Source organism: Vanellus vanellus, assembly GCF_965231255.1.
Source record: "Vanellus vanellus genome assembly, chromosome: 24".
NCBI lineage: Eukaryota > Metazoa > Chordata > Aves > Charadriiformes > Charadriidae > Vanellus > Vanellus vanellus.
In genome coordinates, this window is record NC_138929.1 from 3390940 (window position 1) to 3409441 (window position 18502).

General features: G+C 64.8%; 2 protein-coding genes across 4 annotated transcripts; one reads left to right on the forward strand and one right to left on the reverse strand.

The window, feature by feature from the left end:
• Positions 1-578: 578 nt before the first annotated feature.
• Positions 579-7467, forward strand: RUNDC3A (RUN domain containing 3A). The gene is made up of 11 exons (XM_082494921.1): positions 579-800; positions 2867-2982; positions 3197-3330; positions 4110-4195; positions 4337-4426; positions 4534-4614; positions 4751-4916; positions 5160-5317; positions 6373-6510; positions 6688-6794; positions 7049-7467. Exons 1-11 carry the CDS (start codon positions 694-696, stop codon positions 7189-7191), a joined length of 1326 nt encoding a protein of 441 aa, XP_082351047.1. The 5' UTR covers positions 579-693; the 3' UTR covers positions 7192-7467.
• A 792-nt stretch (positions 7468-8259) lies between these two features.
• On the reverse strand, positions 8260-14925 carry SLC25A39 (solute carrier family 25 member 39). 3 transcript variants are annotated; one of them, XM_082494992.1, is made up of 12 exons: positions 14798-14925; positions 12366-12474; positions 12231-12290; positions 11549-11593; positions 10722-10831; positions 10560-10627; positions 10314-10438; positions 9956-10129; positions 9714-9823; positions 9452-9533; positions 9269-9349; positions 8260-9182 (listed from the first exon to the last, which is right to left on the reverse strand). In XM_082494992.1, exons 2-12 carry the CDS (start codon positions 12460-12462, stop codon positions 9064-9066), a joined length of 1071 nt encoding a protein of 356 aa, XP_082351118.1. In that variant the 5' UTR covers positions 12463-12474; positions 14798-14925; the 3' UTR covers positions 8260-9063. The 3 variants fall into 3 exon arrangements, with proteins under 3 accessions (XP_082351118.1, XP_082351119.1, XP_082351117.1); XM_082494993.1 differs by lacking the exon at positions 11549-11593; XM_082494991.1 differs by lacking the exons at positions 12231-12290; positions 12366-12474; positions 14798-14925 and having other exon boundaries at positions 11549-12166.
• Positions 14926-18502: the final 3577 nt, after the last annotated feature.

Sequence of the window (18502 nt, forward strand, 5' to 3'; positions counted from 1 at the left end):
CATCAGTGGGGAAACTGAGGCACGGCACAAAAGCGGGGTGCTGGCAGCACTGCAGGGCTCTCCCCCCCCCCCCCCCGTCAAAGCCAGCCCCCCAGGGGCTTGCACCCCCCCCCCAACCCCTGCTCGGGGGGTCCCACGCACCCCACAGATGCCGTGTGTGTCTGTGCATGTGATGCTCAGCATCCCCCCAAAGCAAGGTGTGTTTGGGGGGGCGAGCTCAACGAAGGGCCCCCCCCAATTTCCCCAGGGGCTGCCCAGTGTCTGGCCAGACCCTGTGTGTGTGTGTCCCCCCCACTCCGTAGCTCTGCCCACGGGGTCCCCACCGGTGGCACGTCACGGCGAGGGGCAGGTCCCTGCAGGGAGGAGCCCCCCCCCCCCCCGGGGATAATTGCCCCCCACCTTCTTCACCTCCTTTATTCCCCCCCCCAAGGAGAGAAATTTGGGGGGCTGAAGGCGGGGAGGGGACCAGGCCCCGCATCCCTTTATATTTTTTTTTTTGGGGGGGGGGGGGGGGGGGGAAGGCGGCGCAGGGCCCGTTGTCGTGGGCATCGTAGAGGGGGGTGGGGGGTGGGGGGGGGGTGGCGAAGCAAAGCCTGCGCGGTGCGGGGGGCCGTGGCGGTGGCGCGGGGGGGGGACCCACGGGAGAAGGGGCATCGCCCGTGGCCGTGGCCCCGCCGGCTCCCCCCGCGCTGGATGGGAGCGAGCTGCGCGCAGGCTGCCATGGCTCTGGGGCTCTCCTCCAAGAAAGCCTCTTCCCGAAACATCGCCGTGGAGAGGAAAAACCTCATCACCGTCTGCAGGTGAGGGCTGGGAGGATGGGGGGGTCGGGGGGGGGGGTGTCTCGGGGATACACACACACACACCCCCCCCCGAAAATAAAGGAAGGAGCGATGTGGGGAGAAGGTGGAGGGGAGATAGAGGACCACCGCTGGTGGGGATGGAGGAGGTGGAGGGGTGGGGGATGGGAGGGGGAAGGATGGGGGGGTTCATCATCATCATCATCACGCGCACACCCCCCCCCCCCCCCCGTGGCCCCTTCACCCTGGGGAGGGGGGGGATATATATTTTTGTTGTTGTTGTCGCTGCAGTCGCTTTTTTTTTTCGGGGAGAAATTCAGATTTCGGGGAGGGGGAGGAGGAGGAGGATGGGGATGCGGGGAAAGGTGTGGGGAGGGGGAGGGCCGGGGGCTGCGGGGGATGGGGCCGTGGCGGTGGGGCTGGGGGGTGGCTCCGGGGGGATGGGGGGGGGTGGGGGATACAACGACAACATGGATGCTCCCGGTGCCGGTGATGCCGGGAGCTGCCGGGTCGGGCGGGGGGGGGGATGCAGCGGGGAGGGAGGGTACGGGGGGGACCTGGGGGTCGGGGGGAGCGGTACCCGGGGGGGGCTGGGGCCAGGGACCCCCCCTGCGGGCGGGGGGGCGAGGAAGTGACGTCAGGGCCCCTCTCCGGGCGGCGGGGAGAGAGGGATGAAGGCGGCGGGGATGGAGGATGAGGGTTGTCATGGCGACGCCCGGCTGGACCGGGATGGGGGGGCGGGATGGGGGGGACGGGGATGGGTTGGGGGGCACAGGGGCGGTGGGGCTGGTGGTCCCCGCCTGGCCCCAGCCCCCAAGCACGGCGATGGGGTGACGCCCCCTCCCCCCGGCCCCTGATTAGGGGCTGCTTGTGCTGCGCTGGGGGGGTGACTGGGGGGGTGACTGGGGCTGCTGGGGGGGTGTGGGGGGCACTGAGGCTTGGGGTCACTGTGCCAGGGACCCCCAGGTCCTGCCTTTATGGTCTGGGGGACCCCAGGGCTTCTCGCCATGGCATGGGGCACCTCCAGAGCCCACTGTCGTGACATGGGCCCCCCCAGGTCTCCTCACTACGGCATGGGGCACCTCCCAACCCCACTGTCATGACATGGAGACCCTCCAGGGCTCCCCGCCATGGCATGGGGCACCTCCAGACCCCGCTGTCATGACATGGGGCCCCCCAGGTTTCCTCACTATGGCATGGGGCACCTCCAGACCCCCCTGTCATGACATGGCCCCCCCCAGGGTTGCTTAATATGGCATGGGGCACATCCAGACCCCGCTGTCATGACATGGGGACCCCCAGGGTTCCTTAATATGGCATGGGGCACCTCCAGACCCCGCTGTCATGACGTGGGCCCCCCAGGTCTCCTCACCATGTCATGGGTCACTTCCCAACCCTGCTCCAGGGCTCCTTGTCCTGTCACGGGGCACCTCTAGACCCCACTGTCATGACACAGGGACCCCCCCCAGATCTTCTTGCCATGGCATAGGGCACCTCCAGACCCCTTATCCTGACACCAGGATGTCTCCAGACCTCACTGCTGTGCCATGAGGCACCTCCAGACCCCACTGCCATGGCGAGGCACCCTCCACCATGGCCATGGGCTCCCCCAGTCTCACCCGCCCCACATGTAGCCGTGACCCACAGACGGGGCAATCCCCCCCTGCTGTGCAGACACCTGCCCTGTCCCCTGCTGTCCTGCCAGGCTCGGCAGATTTCACGTCTTCGGCATCTCTCTCCGCTGAGCACGAGCAGCCGGGCGGAAGGGGAAGCCATCACCGCCCGCGCACGGCCGGGGAGGAAGGGGGCCTTTGTTCGCCCTTCCTGGCCACTTGCACGGTGGGGGAGCGGCGGCCGCCCCGGTGGGCTCCCCGGGGACATGGGGACACGGGGGTCAGCGAGCCACAGCCCGCGGCTCAGCCCGCCGCCCTCTTCCCGCTGCCGGCCTCGAAAGCCAACGTCTGCAAAAGCACTTTGCTCCGTAGCTAAAACCCAACGTGTGCCGGGTGTTGAGTGCAGGGTGCTGGGTCCCCGTCCCCTCCCACCCGTGACGCCCGTGTCCCTGCCAGGTTCTCAGTGAAGACCCTACTGGAGAAATACACGGCGGAGCCCATCGACGACTCCTCCGAGGAGTTCGTTAACTTTGCCGCCATCCTCGAGCAGATCCTCAGCCACCGCTTTAAAGGTAATGGTGGCCCACGAGCACAGGCGCCCGTACAGCCCCTGGCGTGTCCCTGTCCCCATCCCTGTCCCCATCCCTTTGGCTGCACGGTGGATGGGGATGCATGCATGCGTGTGCCGGCAGCGGGGAGCGTGTCCAGGCTCTGGCTTGGGGCTTTCCGGGCCAATGGTGTTCACCGGCATGGCAGCCCCCAGCTGCAGCCCCTCGGTCCCCGTAGGCCCCGTCAGCTGGTTCAGCTCGGATGGGCAGCGTGGGTTTTGGGACTACATCCGCCTGGCCTGCAGCAAGGTCCCCAACAACTGCGTCAGCAGCATCGAGAACATGGAGAACATCAGCACCTCCAGGGCCAAGGTCAGGATGGTGCCAGCCCCTGCCCTGTTTGTGTCCCCATTCCCATCCCTACTCCATCTCTGTCTCCGTCCCGTCCATATCTCTATCCCTGTCTCTATCCCCATTCCTATTCCTGGCCCTGGTTCCATACACACCCTGTCCCTGGCACGTGGACCCATCTCCATCCCATTCCTATCCTCATCCCCATCCACTCCCCATCCTCATCTCCCTCCATCTTCATCCCATCTCACCCCATCCCCATCCTTATTCGCATCCCCATGCCCTCCCCATCCCTAGCCCCATCCATCCCTAACCCCATCCATCCCCATCCCATCCCATCCCATCCCATCCCATCCCATCCCATCCCATCCCATCCCATCCTTATCCCCATATCCTCCCCAACGCCATCCCCATCAATCTCCATCCCAACACCATCCCCATCCCTATTCCATCCTCATCCCCATCCTCATCCCATCCATCTCCATCCCAGCCTGTCCCCATCCCATTCCATTCCCATTCCCATCCCCATCCTTGTTCCCATCCCCTCTGCCCTGCCCTCCTGCAGCCCCATCTCACCCCATAGGGCCCCATGAGGTCACTGGGGTGAAACAGGAGCTGTGAGTCCCCGCAGGGGGATAACCGGGCCAGAAGCAGCTCCCGGGTGGGGACCACCCGCCTGTCGGAGCCCAGAGCCCCGGGGGCAGGCAGGAGCAGGGGGGGCGAGGGGGGTGGGCAGCCGAAGGGGGCACCCGATGGTGGCAGCCATCCTCAGGGCTGCCCTGTGGGGCGGTGCGTTGCAGGGCCGGGCCTGGATCCGCGTGGCGCTGATGGAGAAGCGCATGTCCGAGTACATCTCCACGGCCCTGCGGGACACACGGACCACCAGGTGAGGAACTCGTGGCACGGCCAGCCACGGCCACGCACACGCCTGTGCCGTCCCAGGAGCGCTAAGGGTGCGGTGGGGTGGGCACCGCGGTGGGTTTCTGGGTGCCGGTGGGTGCACACACAGCCACGTTTTTCCCCACAGGCGGTTTTACGACGACGGGGCCATCATGCTGCGGGATGAGTCCATGGTGCTCACGGGGATGCTCATCGGGCTCAGCGCCATCGACTTCAGGTAGGGCTGGCCACCATGGTGGGATGCGGGTACCCCCTCCCGGCTGTCCCCCCCATCAGTCCCCCAGGGCTCCCCTGACCCTCTCTGCTCCTTCTGCCGCCGCTCAGCTTCTGCCTGAAGGGCGAGGTGATGGACGGCAAAACGCCCGTGGTCATCGACTACACGCCCTACCTGAAGTTCACGCAGAGGTAAGAGCCGAGGTGCCCTCCCTGGGGGAGGGGGGAGACCCCACCATCTCTCCTCCAGCACCCTGGGGGGGCTCAGCCGGGCTCCCCCCAGCCCCCCGCCGCGTTGCCGTCCCCGCTGAGCCCCCGTACCCCCCAGCTACGACTACCTGAGCGAGGATGAGGAGCGGGGCAGCGTGGAGAGCAGCACAAGTGAGGACAGTTCCCCCGAGCACCCCTACCTGCCCCTGGTCACCGACGAGGACAGCTGGTACAACAAGTGGCGCAAGATGGAACAGAAATTTCGCATCGTTTATGCCCAAAAGGTACTGGGAGCCGGGATGGGGCTGGCTGGGTACCAAACCCCCGGGATGCTCCAGCTCGGAGCATCCTCCCACTGCATCCCCGCTTCTGCAGCCTGGTGGTACCCGCAGCCCGTCATCCCACTGCTGCGGTGACTCAACCCTCTTCTTGTCATTCCGGGTGGCCCTGGGGACATGGTGGGGTCTGATGGGGGCGGTGGGGTCCGATGGGGGCAGCGGGGCGCTGCTGACGGCAGCCTCACACAGGGGTACCTGGAGGAGCTGGTGCGGCTGCGGGAGTCGCAGCTGAAGGACCTGGAGGCGGAGAACAAGCGGCTGAAGCTGCGCCTGGAGGAGGTGATGGTGCAGAACCAACTGGAGAAGAGGGAGCTGGAGGGTGTCATCCTGGAGCTGCAGGAGCAGCTGTAAGTGGGGACCTGCTGGGCCCCGCCGGGTGCGGTGGGTGGGGGGTCCCTGCTGCCTGGGTGTCCCATGAGCTCTGGGTGGGTGGTGGGTCCCCAGTGCCCCACTGAGCCTGAGGGGCAGGGTGAGTGGTGGTCCCCGGCACCCCATATACCCTATGGGGTGTGATGGGTGGTGGGTTCCCAGCGCCTGGGTGCCCCATATGCCCTGTGGGACATGGTGGGTCCCCAGTGTCCTATGTGTGCTGTGGGACATGATGGGTCCCCAGTACCCCATATGTCCTGTGGAACACGGTGGGTCCCCAGTACCCCATATGCCCTGTGGGACACAGTGGGTCCCCAGTGCCCCATATGCCCTGTGGGACATGGTGGGTCCCCAGTGTCCTATGTGTGCTGTGGGACATGATGGGTCCCCAGTACCCCATATGCCCTGTGGGACACGGTGGGTCCCCAGTGCCCCATATGCCCTGTGGGACATGGTGGGTCCCCAGTGTCCTATGTGTGCTGTGGGACATGATGGGTCCCCAGTACCCCATATGCCCTGTGGGACACGGTGGGTCCCCAGTGCCCCATATGCCCTGTGGGACATGGTGGGTCCCCAGTGTCCTATGTGTGCTGTGGGACATGATGGGTCCCCAGTACCCCATATGCCCTGTGGGACACAGTGGGTCCCCAGTGCCCCATATGCCCTGTGGGACATGGTGGGTCCCCAGTGTCCTATGTGTGCTGTGGGACATGATGGGTCCCCAGTACCCCATATGCCCTGTGGGACACGGTGGGTCCCCAGTACCCCATATGCCCTGTGGGACATGGAGTGCCCCCAGTGCCCCATATGCCCTGCGAGATGTGGCGGGTCCATGATGTCCCATATGACCTATGGGACGTGGTGGATCCCTGGTGTCCCATATGTCCTGTGGGACATGGAGGGTCCCCATGCCCATATGCCCAGTGGGACGTGGCAGGTCCCTGGTGCCCCGTGTGCCCCATGGGCCACATTGCCCATCAGGTCCCTGGCATTCATGGTTGTGCCGGGTGCTGAGCACTCACCTTTGCCACAGGACGGGGCTGATCCCCTGTGAGAACCCGCAGCTGGCCCAGCTCTCCAAGGAGATGGTGACGCCCCTGGTGAACCAGTGGCCCTCGCTGGGGACCCTCAACGGCAACGAGAGCGGCTCGGACAGCAAGCTCTACAGGAGGTAACCCCCCCGGTGGGGACAGAGCTGCCCTGACCCACACCCAGCGCCCCATCCCGCCCCAGGGGGGTCTGCCCCGGGCAGGGGACGGGGGGGGGGAAAGGGCTGTCCCTGGCTGGCGGGGCTGTCCCAGCCCTGGGGGCTGCGGTGCCGGGGGGGGTCAGTGCCGTCCCTCCGCAGGCACAGCTTCGTGAGCACCGACCAGCTCTCGGCCGAGAACAGCCTCAGCTCCGACTCCCAGCGCCTGGGCGAGGGCAAGCGCGAAGGCGAGCCCTGGGGGCCCTTGGGTAAGACCCCCCCCCACTGTAGGGTGTCCCTATGGGGCTCAGCGCATCCCTTAACACACACCCAGGCATCTGGTCCCCCCCTGCCCCCCGCCCTGCAGCAGCCCCCTCTTTATGCCGGGGATGCTGTCAAGGACACCCAGGTCCCTCCTTGAGAGGTGGTCCCCGTCCCCATCCCCGTCCCCCCCCCCCGCGGCAGGGCTGGGGTGTGAGGCCGCAGCCCCCCGTGACGCCGTCACCCCGCTCTGTGCCCGCAGGGAAGGACCCCACGCCCTCCATGCTGGGGCTCTGCGGCTCCCTGGCCTCCTTGCCCAGCTGCAAGTCCCTGGCCAGCCTCAAGTCCAACGAGTGCCTGGTGAGCGACAGCACCGAAGCCAGCCCGACCCGCAGCCCCAGCTGAGACCCCCGGCCCCCTCGACGCCCCACGGCACGGCCACCCGGCCCAGCGTCGCGGCGGAGGACTGACCTTGTCACCTCTCCCCCTCCCCCTCGCCACCCCGGGACCGACGAGGGACTCGCTGAAGCCACCGGGGAGGCCAGGGATGGGTGTCCCCCATCCCCATCTTGACATCCCACCCCGGCTGCGCCTCGGACCCCCAGCCTGGTCCGCGGCTGGAGACATAGACCCGTTGGGATGGGGGATGTTGGACTGGGACCCCTGTGAGCTGGGGATGGGGTGGGGGACATGAACTGTGCCATGGGGGGGACGCCGGGAGCAACCGCTGCTGGGGATTGAGGGAGGGGGTCGGGGCCAAAACCCCTCCGGGGGGTGAGGGTTTGGGCACAGCCCCGGTGTCCATCCTGCTCAGCCCACGGGCATCGCTCTTCCTTCGGGCACCCACCTGGGCTTCGCCTGCCCTCTAGTGCCCAGCCTCCCCCCGGCCCCCCCTCGCACCCAGGCACTGCGGGGGGGGGGGAAAGGACTGGCCTGTCTCCCCCCTTTTGGGGACCAGCTGTCCCTCCTTGCAGCAGCATCCCCACGACAGGGATAAGCCCCCCCCCCCCCCCAACCCCTCCTTCTTCCCATCCCTTTCTGGGTTGTTTTGGGTGTTTTTGGTTTTTAATTCAGCCCCCCCTGCCTTGTTGGAGCAAAAGGAATCAATAAACGCAGCAAGTCAAACCAGCCTCCGTGAGCTCCCCCCCAGCCAGGAGAGGGAAAGGGGAGGAAAGACTCCTTGTATCCCCAGCCATGAGGTCCTGGCCCAGGCAAGGATGCTGGGGGTGGGGTGGGGGTGTCCAGTGAGACTCCTCCAGGCCCCCAGGGCAGGGAGAGCACCTTTGGGACGCAGCAGGTCACCCAAAATAGGGCAGCCCCTGCCCCCACGCACAGTGGGGGGCTGCTGGGGGTAGCAGGGAGGTCCTGGGGTCTGTTATCCCCAATAAAAGCCCAGCAAGGGACAGGGCTGTCACCCCTGGGGATGCCTTCCACAGCCCCAGCGAGCAGGGAACAGGGAAAGAAACCTTTGTCTTAAGAGACAAATAATATTTTCTTTTATTTAAGAAAATAAGAGAAATTCCCCCCTGGAGTCCCGGAGCAAGCTGGGGTAGTGCCCGCAGTGGGCACAATGGTGGGACAGGCCCTCGCGGTGAAGGGACGGGGCACAGGCAGAGGTTTGTTGCCAGAATACCTGCCCGACCCCCACCCCCGGAGCAGCAGCGAAGTCTGTCCCCACGCAGGGTCGAAGCCCAGGGTCTGCCAGGGGACAGGGACACCCGGAGTGGGAGAGGTCCAGAGGCAGGGAGAGGGTCCTGATGCGTCCCCACACCACGCAGTGGCAGCAAGGGGACGCTGTGCGTGACTGATGGTGATGAGGGGCAGAGCCCTGGCTGGAGCAGGGCTGCGGGGGGGTAGGGGGGGCAGGCAGGCAGACAGAGAAGCCCCCCCCAAGGGTTTGGTCCTCAACCGAGCCCCAACTCCCATCTCCTGCCCTGCCAAGGCTCCCGGGGCACCCAGATCACACCAGAGCATCCGTAAATCCAGCAGCAGCTTCTGTCCAGCCTCAAGGGATGAGTGCAGGGGGCTCCCTGTCCCCCCTGCAGTGTCACAGCAGCAGGCACAGATGTCCCCCCCCCAGCGTGGCTGGGGATGGAGAGCGGGGCCAGGCTGGCCCTGCCTCTGCACACAGGCAGCCCGGAGGCAGAGCGCGGCACGAAGGCACTTGGGCTTTGCACAGCCGAGTGCGGTTCGCTGCTCCCGGGGCGCCTCGCCGGGAATGGGGGTGGCAGCGTCCCCCGGGGCACCGGCCACATCCAGCCCTGCCCCAGCCCCGGCTCACAACCCACGCAGCCGCCGCTCCTGGTTCAGCTTCTGGAAGAAGGTCTTGCCGAATTCGTAGGTGCTGATCATGATGGCGCAGGCGGGTGCCACCTTAATGACACGGGGCAGGAAGCCTGCAAGGACAGCCCCGTTAGCCCCTCGGTGACACCAGAGCACCCCTGTACCCCAGCCCGGGGTGGGGGAGGGGACACAGCCTTACCTGCAAACAGCCCCCGGGTGCCAGACTCCGCACGGATGCGCCGCATGAGCAGCCAGGTGGAGGAAGGCTTGGAGGCTGCGACTGCGGGGACAGGGGAGCGGGTGAGGGTCCGGGGATGCCTGGGTACCACCGAGGAGTCCCAGCTGTCCCCCCCAGGCACCCACCCGCAGCCCAGCCCCTCACCTGGGTGCACTTCGCTGTCTCCCAGCTCGATCTGCCGCTGGGTCTTCACCACATCGAAGGGCAGCGTCAGCACCGCAGCCACCTGCGGGGCCGGCAGTGGGGTGGTGAGCGGGGACCTCGCCATCCCTGCCCAGCGCCGCCGCCGCCGTCACACCCGGCACCGTCCCAGCCCCATCCCTTGCTCCCCACGGGGGCCATCCCCCCCTCGCTCACAGCTGAGCAAGCCCCTGCGTGGCGCAGATCCCAATGGCCCCAAACTCACCGTCCCAGAGATGGCCCCGGATGTGAAGCTGATCATGAACGTGGCCTCATCCAGCCGTGCCTGTCTGCAGAGCCATTCCCTCACCAGCTCATAGTTAAACCAGTAAAGAGCTGGGAGAAGATAAGAAACACCAGTGCTACAGAGGCACCCCAGACGCGCAGGGACTCCCCACGCGCTGCCCTGCCCTGTGCTCGTCCCCATCTCCCAGTGCCACCGCTCACCCTGTCCCCCCACAGCCATACCCGAGAAGGGGACGTCTCGCAGCACGGTGGGTCCCCAGCCCCTCCAGAGGGACAGCCAGCCGTCCTGAGCCACCGCCGACTGGATGCAGACACCCAGCTCTCGGTAGCTGAGCTGCCGGGACTGCATCTTGGTGCGGATGAGCTCCAAGGGGCTGATGACAGTCACAGCGCCCACTGCAATGAAGGGGACATCGGGCATCAGCACCGTCAGCTCCGGGAGCTGTCCCGGAGCAATCACAGCGCTGGGCCAGGCCAGCGAGGTGCCAAACGTGGGCACCAACAGCCAGGAGACCCGCTGCGCTCTCCTGCAAGGATGCAGGGTGGGCACGGGGGGGCCCCAGAGAGGAGGGGTACTCACGCCTGGCGAGGGCCCCGGCCAGCAAGGGGATGTGGTGCCCCCGGCTCCCCGTCCGAGCGTGCAGGTAGTCCCGGAGCTGGTCGTAGGTGGTGAAATAAATGACGGTGGCTGGCACAGCCATGACCCTGCCGAGGAGGAGGGGTGTGAGTGCCCTCCCTGGGGGCTGGCAGGAGGCTTGGGGCAGATGCCCACGTGCCCGGGCAGGCGTTAGCACCCAGACTTCCCCCATGCAGGGTCCAAACTCACAGGGTGGGGGGCAAGCCGCTCCACAGAGACCTGATGCCCTCGTAGCGTGTGATCTTCACGAAGGCATCCTGGGGAGACAGCAGAGCACCAGGGGGAAGCATTAGAGGAGGGAGACGGACAAGTACGCCCCCTGCCCACCCTGCCTGCACCCGCAACCCCTACCAGCGTGCCGGTGAAGCGGGTGGGGGCCTTGTACCACGCGGTGCAGCCGTTGCCGTTCTGGCAGACGTACAGATGGTCCATGAGCCCATTGCAGTAGAGGAAACACTTCCCTGGGGTGGGAGACAATAGCATCCCCGTTAGACAGGAGACCCTTCCCCTCTGTCCTGTGCACAGCCCATTTGGTCCCCAAAGCCACCACTTCTTCCAGGACAGAGCCAAACCCTCAATGCCTGAGCCTGGTGGAGACCAGCCCCAGGGGGACCAGGAGAGGGATAACCCTCCAGCAAGGGTCCAAGCACAGCCAGACCCATCGGGTGGTGGACATCAGTCCCCCCAGGGATGGGGGCATGGCAGGAGCCATTGCCAGCAGCAGGAAAGGTTTATGCCTCGCTCAGCGTCAGCTCTGCTGCCCCAGCACAGTGGGGATGCCATCGCGGGGAGACTGCATAACCCCTCCACCGTGCTCTCGGGTCAGGCACAGGGATGCCAGGCAGGGGGGAGCAAGGGGGTGGCGGAGATCCAAGGGGACTTTGATGTAGCGACAGGACAGAGTGACAAGACAGGGCAAGGACAGGAGGACCACAGACAGCCAGGCTTGTTGTACAACACACCCCCAGAAGACTCCCTGGCGATGCTGCCAGCCCCAAAGCAGGGCTGCGGGAACAGCTGCGAGGCTGGGGACTATCGCAGCCCCCACACCAGAGGGGGACGTTCTCTCAGCTGGAGAAGCCTGAGCCACCACCAGCGGGGAAGCAAACCAAGGTCAAGGCTTGGAAAAGCAAAGCCACCGGCAGCAGGAGCTGCCCAGAACCCCTGGGCGTACTCACATGTGGCCTGCTGAGCACCCCAGGGCACAGCCCGTGCTGGCAACGCTGAAACACACAACAGGGACACGCTGAGCGATGACACAGGGGATGTGCCACCTCCCCAGGCTGGGGCAGACGTGTGTGCTGCAGCTCTGAGCCGGGCAGCAGGAGAGCTCTGTGGGTGAAGGGGCTGGATGCCCCCACAGCCACCTCCCAAGCAGTCCCTATTGTCACCAAACCAGTCCCTTGGGACCGGCCCCATCCCGCTGACCCCACAGGGAGGGGGACAGACGGGGGGGGGGCAGAACCCATGGGGTCTCTCCTGCCCTGTGGAAACTGTGGGGAGCGGTGTGGAGACAGGCACAAAGGCAACAGGGGAAAGAGCGAGCAGCCAGAGCGGGCTAAGCCCTTCTGCCCCGTTCCCTGGTGGGCCGGCACAGCGTTGACCCCACTCGGCGTCGGCACGGGGCTGTGGAGGGGGAAGGACGGAGCCATGCATCAGCCCGGCTCCCCCGGCGGGGCCCCCTGAGCCCGTCAGGACGAGGGGCCCATGGTAACCTGCCACCTCGCGATGGCCCCATGCTCAGGAGCCGAGAAATCCCTGCCACCGGCTCTGCCAACCGAGACATCCACGTGGGCTGTTCTCCGGCTGACTGGGGAAGGGGCTGGCTGGAGACCCCCGCCCTGCCCCGAGCGGGGTTACCTTTGGAGAAGGGGGTCCTCTGGGCTTGCAGCCGGATCTTCACCACGTCCAGCGGTGTCACTGAAACGACACCATCCTTTAGCCACGCCGGACCACGCCAGCCCCCAGCACCCACCCGCTCCCCACAGTCCTCACCGAAGAGGGAGGTGAGGATGGCTCCCGTCCCCGAGGCCAGCATCTGCTGCAGCGGCGTGATGCCCCCGCCGGGGCTCGGCAACATCTTCTCAGCCATGGCGCTGGCCCCCTGCAATACACGGAGGAGGGATGCTCGAGGCTGAGGGTGCTCCCGGGGGTGGTCCCTGCCCGGGGATGAGCAATGGCTCCCCGGGGAGCCCCTCCAGCATCCCTGCTCCGACAGTGCGAGGACAGGCGTCCAACCTCCAGCTGCGCTATCGGCATGGCGCAGGGCAGGCGCGGCTCCCCCACCGTAATCATGCTGCCCTTGGCGGGGGTGGGGGGGGAAAGACAGAGACCGGTCCCAAAACTAGCCCAGCCCCGATAACATCCTCCCCTGGCCCCACCGCTGGCAGCGGGCCCAGCCTGGCTGGAGAGGTGGGACAGTCCAGGGCAGCTTTCCATGTCCTTGGGGAGGGAGGATCGTCCCCTCCCTGTGCTTGGAAAATTAAGGGACAGGAAGGAACAAAGTCCAAAGATCAGGCACGCCGCAACAGTCGTGTCCCACCCCCCCAGCCCCGGCTGAGAAGGCAGCAGAGCCCAACGCAGCCACGGAGGGACAGCGTTGGGGGAAACCCCCCTTGCACAGGGCGTGCGAGCTGCAACGAGCATCCCAAAAAGGCTTGGCACGTCCAAAAACTTCTGCCGCCGTCCACCCCCGCGAGGCTCGGCAAGGCTTGGCAAGGCTGCGGCCCCCAGGGCCGGTGTCGCTGCCCTCGGGAAGCGGGGGATATCGCACCCTTCCTGCGGGAGGAGGACGCAGAGAAGCGAGCCCGCGCGCGCCGTGCACGCTCAGGACCAGCTGCTCCCCCTCGCCGCAGCCTGGGGACCGTCCTCGCGCTGGGATGGGGCCATGGCCACAGCAGGAGGGCTTCCAGGCTTTGGGAACCCACGCTTTTTTTTTTTTTTTTTAAATGCCAGGGAATGCAGGAAAAAAAAACAAAAACAACAACAAAAAAAAACAACAAACCACCTTCATCTGACTCAGCAATTTCGCAAGGTCACAGCAGCCATAAATCTCCCAGTTACCGGCTCTGGACTCGTTAGGTGCCCAAGGCTGCGAGCAGGGATGGGTTTATCCCAGAGCTGCGCTCGCCAACCCCACCGGGAGAGCTGGGTGCCGTTTGCGGGGTGGGCACGGGTCCCATCGTGCCCGTCACGGGACGGCGGTGAGGCCCTTGGCACGCTCCCCGCCGAACACGCGGCCGTTGCAAAACCGCGCCGTGGGCAGGGCGCTCGGCACAGCGCCGGATCCTTCCCTCCGATCTGGCCCGTCGCGCAAACCCTGACATGAGCCGGGGATGGGGGGAGAAAATCTCTCTCTCACCGCACTGCAACACCTGAACGGCTTAAAACATGTTGGTTATACGCGCCACAACCTTCTCCCTTTCTGCACAAGGGGGGGGTGTGGGGGTGTTGAACACCTCAAGGGCACCGGGGAGGGCTCCCGCCTGCATCTGAGCTCCCTTCTCGGCTGGGAGCTGCTCCCTTTTCCATCCAGGAAAAAATAAGCCCCTAAAACCATAACTCAGCCCCCCCCACCCCCCCGCCAGCTCCCAGCTCAGTCTGGAGCACTGGTGGGTCTGGGTACAGCGCCCTGATGGTCGTTGCAAAGTGTGTGTGTATGTATGTGGGGGGGAAGGGGGGGAAGAAATAGGTGTTAAAATGATAAAAAGTAAGAAACTGAGGGGCTCGCGAAGAGCTCCCCGCGCAGGAAGGGCCCGAGCGCCCCGGGGGATGGGAGGGAGCGGGGGGACGGGTGCTGCGTGTCCCCCGGGGCGCACGGGCACCCAGCCTGGCCCGCTGCCCCGGGGAGACACCCCCCCCCCCATCCCAGAGCTTGCACCCCTACCTGGGGTCTGCAGCCCCCCCCTCCAGGTTTGCACCCCCTCTCTCAGGGCTCACAGCCCCCAGCCCAGGGTTGTACCCCCTCTACTGGGGTTTGCAGACCCCCCAGACACCTGACCCCCCCATATCAAGCTGTGCACCCCCTCAGGCACTTGACACCCCCTCCCCAAACTTTGCACCCCCCCCACACTGGGGTCTGCAGCCCCCCCCTCGGCCTGTGCACCCCTCCCACTGGGGTCTGCAGCCCCCCCGAGCACTTGACCCCCCCCCCCAACTTTCCTCCAGGCTTTGAACCCCCTGTCCTGGGGTTTGCAGACCCCTTCGTTGTTTGCCGCTCCCCCCCCAACCCGGGACTTTGCAGCCTCCCCGTGGTCCCGCTACCCCCGCAGCCAGTCCGGGAGCCCCGCGGCCGCCTCTGCCCCCAGCACAGCCGCACGACCCCCGGTACCGGGGAAACTGAGGCAGCGGTTGTGCGCGACGGGGGGAGGAGTGTGGGGGGGTCACGAGGAGGAGGGGAGTCACCGGGGGAGGAGGGGCGGCCCCACCTGCTCATTCCAGCCACTCGCGGCGTTTTCCTCCGCCGGCACCGGGAGGGGGGCGGGCGGCGGCGCCTTTAAGGAGCCCCATGGGCGCCCCGCGCCCCACCGCCGCGCGCCGGCCCGCGCGCCACTTCCGCCCCTGCCGCCGGCCGGCCGGCCGCCCGCGCATGCGCCCTGACGCCCGCGCGCCCCTGCGCCCCCTGCCGGGCCGGGGCGGTGGTGGGAGGCCGCACCCGCACGGGCACCCGCGCGCTGGGGCGCGCGCCTTGCACACCCACCGTGCGGCGGGGTGTGCCTTGCACACTCGCCATGCTGGCGGAAGGGCACCTTGCACGCTTATCCCCACCGTGATGGCAGGGGTGCACCTCATACACTCACCATTCCGGGGGGTGTCCCTTGCACACTCACCGTGCTGGCAGAGGTGCGCCTTGCACACTTGCCCTCACCATGTTGGCAGGGGTGCTCCTCACACGCTCACCAAGCTGGGGGGGGTGTGTCCCTTGCACACTCACTGTGCTGGTAGAGGGGTGCGTTGCACACTTGCTGTGCTGGGGGCACCATACACACTCGTCATGCTAGGGAGTATGTCCCTTGCACACTCACTGTGCTGGCAGAGATGAACCTTGCACACTTACCTTCGCCATGCTGGCAGGGGCACACCTTGCACACTCACCGTTCTAGGGTGCACTTTACAACCTCACCACACTGGCAGGGGTGCACCTTGCACACTCACCATGCTGGAAGCCTTGGGGCTGACACACTCACCATCCTGGGGCCACCAGGGTTTGCACACTGGCCATGCCAGAGGCAGGTGGCACTCAGTGCTCCCTCGAAAGCAGGCCGGGACATGGGACTCCTCCGGAGCTGCCCCGTTCCGCACACGGTGCTGCGCTGCTCCACACACTGCTAACGAGGAGCAAAGCCCGTCAGTGCCCCTCCACCAGCGCTGGCCCTGGCACAGCAAGTGACAACATCTGCCCCATCCTTGGCAGTGCCCAGCGCTGGACACTGAGCATGGAGGTCAGCGAGGCCAGAGCCTCCTGCACACAGCCCGGGTGGCGGATTTGGGCTTTGCCTGAGAACAGAATAGACCACAGGATGGTCTGGGTGGGAAGGGACCTTTAAAGATCATCCAGTTTCAACCCCCCTTCCCCAGGCAGGGACTACTTCCACCAGCCCAGGTTGCTCCAAGCCCCATCCAACCCGGCCTTGAACACCTCCAGGGATGGGGCAGCCACAGCTTCTCGGGGCAACCTGCGCCAGGGGCTCACCGCCCTCACAGGAAAGAATTTCCTCCTAATATCTCATCTCAATCTCCCCTCTTTCAGTTTAAAAACGTTCCCCCTCATCCCATCACTCCCCTCCCTGATCAAGAGGCCCTCCCCAGCTCTCCTGGAGCCCCTTCAGGCACTGGAAGGGGCTCTGAGGTCTCCCCGGAGCCTTCTCTTCTTCGAGCTGGACGCGCCCACCTCTCCCAGCCCGTCCTCCCAGCAGAGGGGCTCCAGCCCTCCCAGCATCTCCGGGGCCTCCTCTGGCCCCGCTCCAACAGCTCCGTGTCCTTCTGCTGCTGGGACCCCCCGAGCTGGAGGCAGCACTGTGGGGGGGTCTCCCCAGAGCAGAGGGGCAGAATCCCCTCCCTCGCCCTGCTGGCCACGCTGCTGGGGATGCAGCCTGGGATGCTGTTGGGTTTCTGGGCTGTAAGCATACATTGCCAGCTCATGTTGAGCTTCTCATCCACCAGCACCCCCAAGTCCTTGTCAGCAGAGCTGCCCTCCATCTCTTCATCCCCAGCCTGTATTGACCCCAGGGGTTGCCCTGGCCCAGGCAGCATCATGGCTGGTGCAGTATAAGCCTCACCCCACCAGCAGAGAGGCACCTTCTGCTGCCACAGCAGCTGCAACCAGGACTGCAGCAAGGATGATGCAGGGCAGGTGCTTCTACAGCCTGGTCTCACCAGCACCAGGACTAGCAAGGAGGAGCCAGCTCCCCTAAGGTACTGCTGCAGGATGAACAAGGCACCAAGAGCCTGTTCCCCCCCACTCTCCCATCTCTGGTCCAGGGGAGAGGTTGGGGCCAGCTGAGGCCTTTTAACCCAAAACGGACTGGGGAGGAGGAGGGTTTGGGCCTATATAATGCTGGCTGCAAGAGCTCCCTGGGAGATGGGTTGTGGGTTGGTGTGTGCTTTGGTGGGAAATGGGGGTTAGAGCCCAAGGAAGTGATAGGTGGTCTGTTGAGAGCTTTTTTGGGTTCCTTGGTGTGTGTTAGCAGCTGGAAAATCTTTTTGTTTGTTGCATTATGGGTTGTCCTTTGAGTTTCTAGCTTTTCTACTTGAGAGTGGCTTTATTTATCGGTCAGTATGAGAAAAGGGCTCCTAAGTCTATTCTCTGGCCTTAAGAGAAGGATGCAGTTAAAAATGGGGTGTTGCATTTAGAGGCACTGCTCTCCAACTGGGCTGCCACTGTGGCTGGTAGTGGCTGGTGTCCCTGTGGGTAGGTGTGAGCACTGGAGCCTTCTCTGTTATTCCTGTCTGGTCCTGTAAGAGTTGTGGTTTTACCAGGGGGCTTGTCTGGGAGGCTGAAATCCTTCCTCTGCTTAATGGAGTTGGTTTTGTTAGGTTGATGGTTGGACTTGATGATATTAAAGGTCCATTCTAACCTCAACAATTCTCTGACTCTATCCCTGTGTTTCCTGAAGGAAGTCCTGAGTCCTTTTGTGCAAAGAAGTGAGCTCTGTGAGGTGGTTTTATTTCTGTTGGCACTGTAATTTGGAGAAGGTGCTTTAAACTTGCTTGTTCATGGGCTGATGGTGGAGTAGCAGTGCTGAAGGCTGTCCCATGCACCCTGCAGATGAAGGTGTTGCTGGATGCTGTAATGTGAGCTGATAACAGCAGATGGCTCTCAAAGCCCCTCTGAAACTTGGATGGATGCTGCCAGCGTGTACAGGCTCTGGTCTGGTCCTCTACAGCCCCAGCAGGCGGCAAGTAGTGGCTGTCTGGGGCAGAAGGACTGGGATGAGGCCACAGCGGTGATCCAGCTGGTCTGTCCTCCTGGTAACCTGCTGACAAGAGGTTCCTGGTGCCTCTGTACTTGTGTGGATGTGAAAATTTCACTGCAAAACCTGTTAGTGGTACTGCATACTGCAATCCTCTACCTTACTCACCACTGACATGCTGAGGTTGTGAGTAGGGGGCCTACATGAAAGCTGGGGAGGGACTCTTGATCAGGGATGGGAGCCATGGGATGAGGAGGAACAGTTTTCAACTGGAAGAGAGGAGATTTAGAATAGGTATTAGGAAGAAATTCTTCCTTGTGAGGGTGGTGAGCCCCTGGCGCAGGGTGCCCCGAGAAGCTGTGGCTGCCCCATCCCTGGAGGTGTTCAAGGCCAGGTTGGACGGGGCTTGGAGCAACCTGGGCTGGGGGGAGGTGTCCCTGCCCAGGGCAGGGGGGTTGGAACTGGGTGATCTTTAAAGGTCCCTTCCAACCCAAACAATTCTGTGACTTAGAGTAGGACTGAGCTCTTGCCCTGCTTTAAACTCAAGGCATAAAGACTGCACCGGTGCCTACGCTCGTCTCTGCTCCCCTGTGAGTGCCATCCTGTGGCAAGAACAGGAAAGACTTCAAGGATAGGTAATCTGCACATGGCCACCAGCAGACTCTGCCCAGGGTGGGCAGAAGAAATTTAGGGCTTCAGAGTCTGCAGATGCACTGGTAT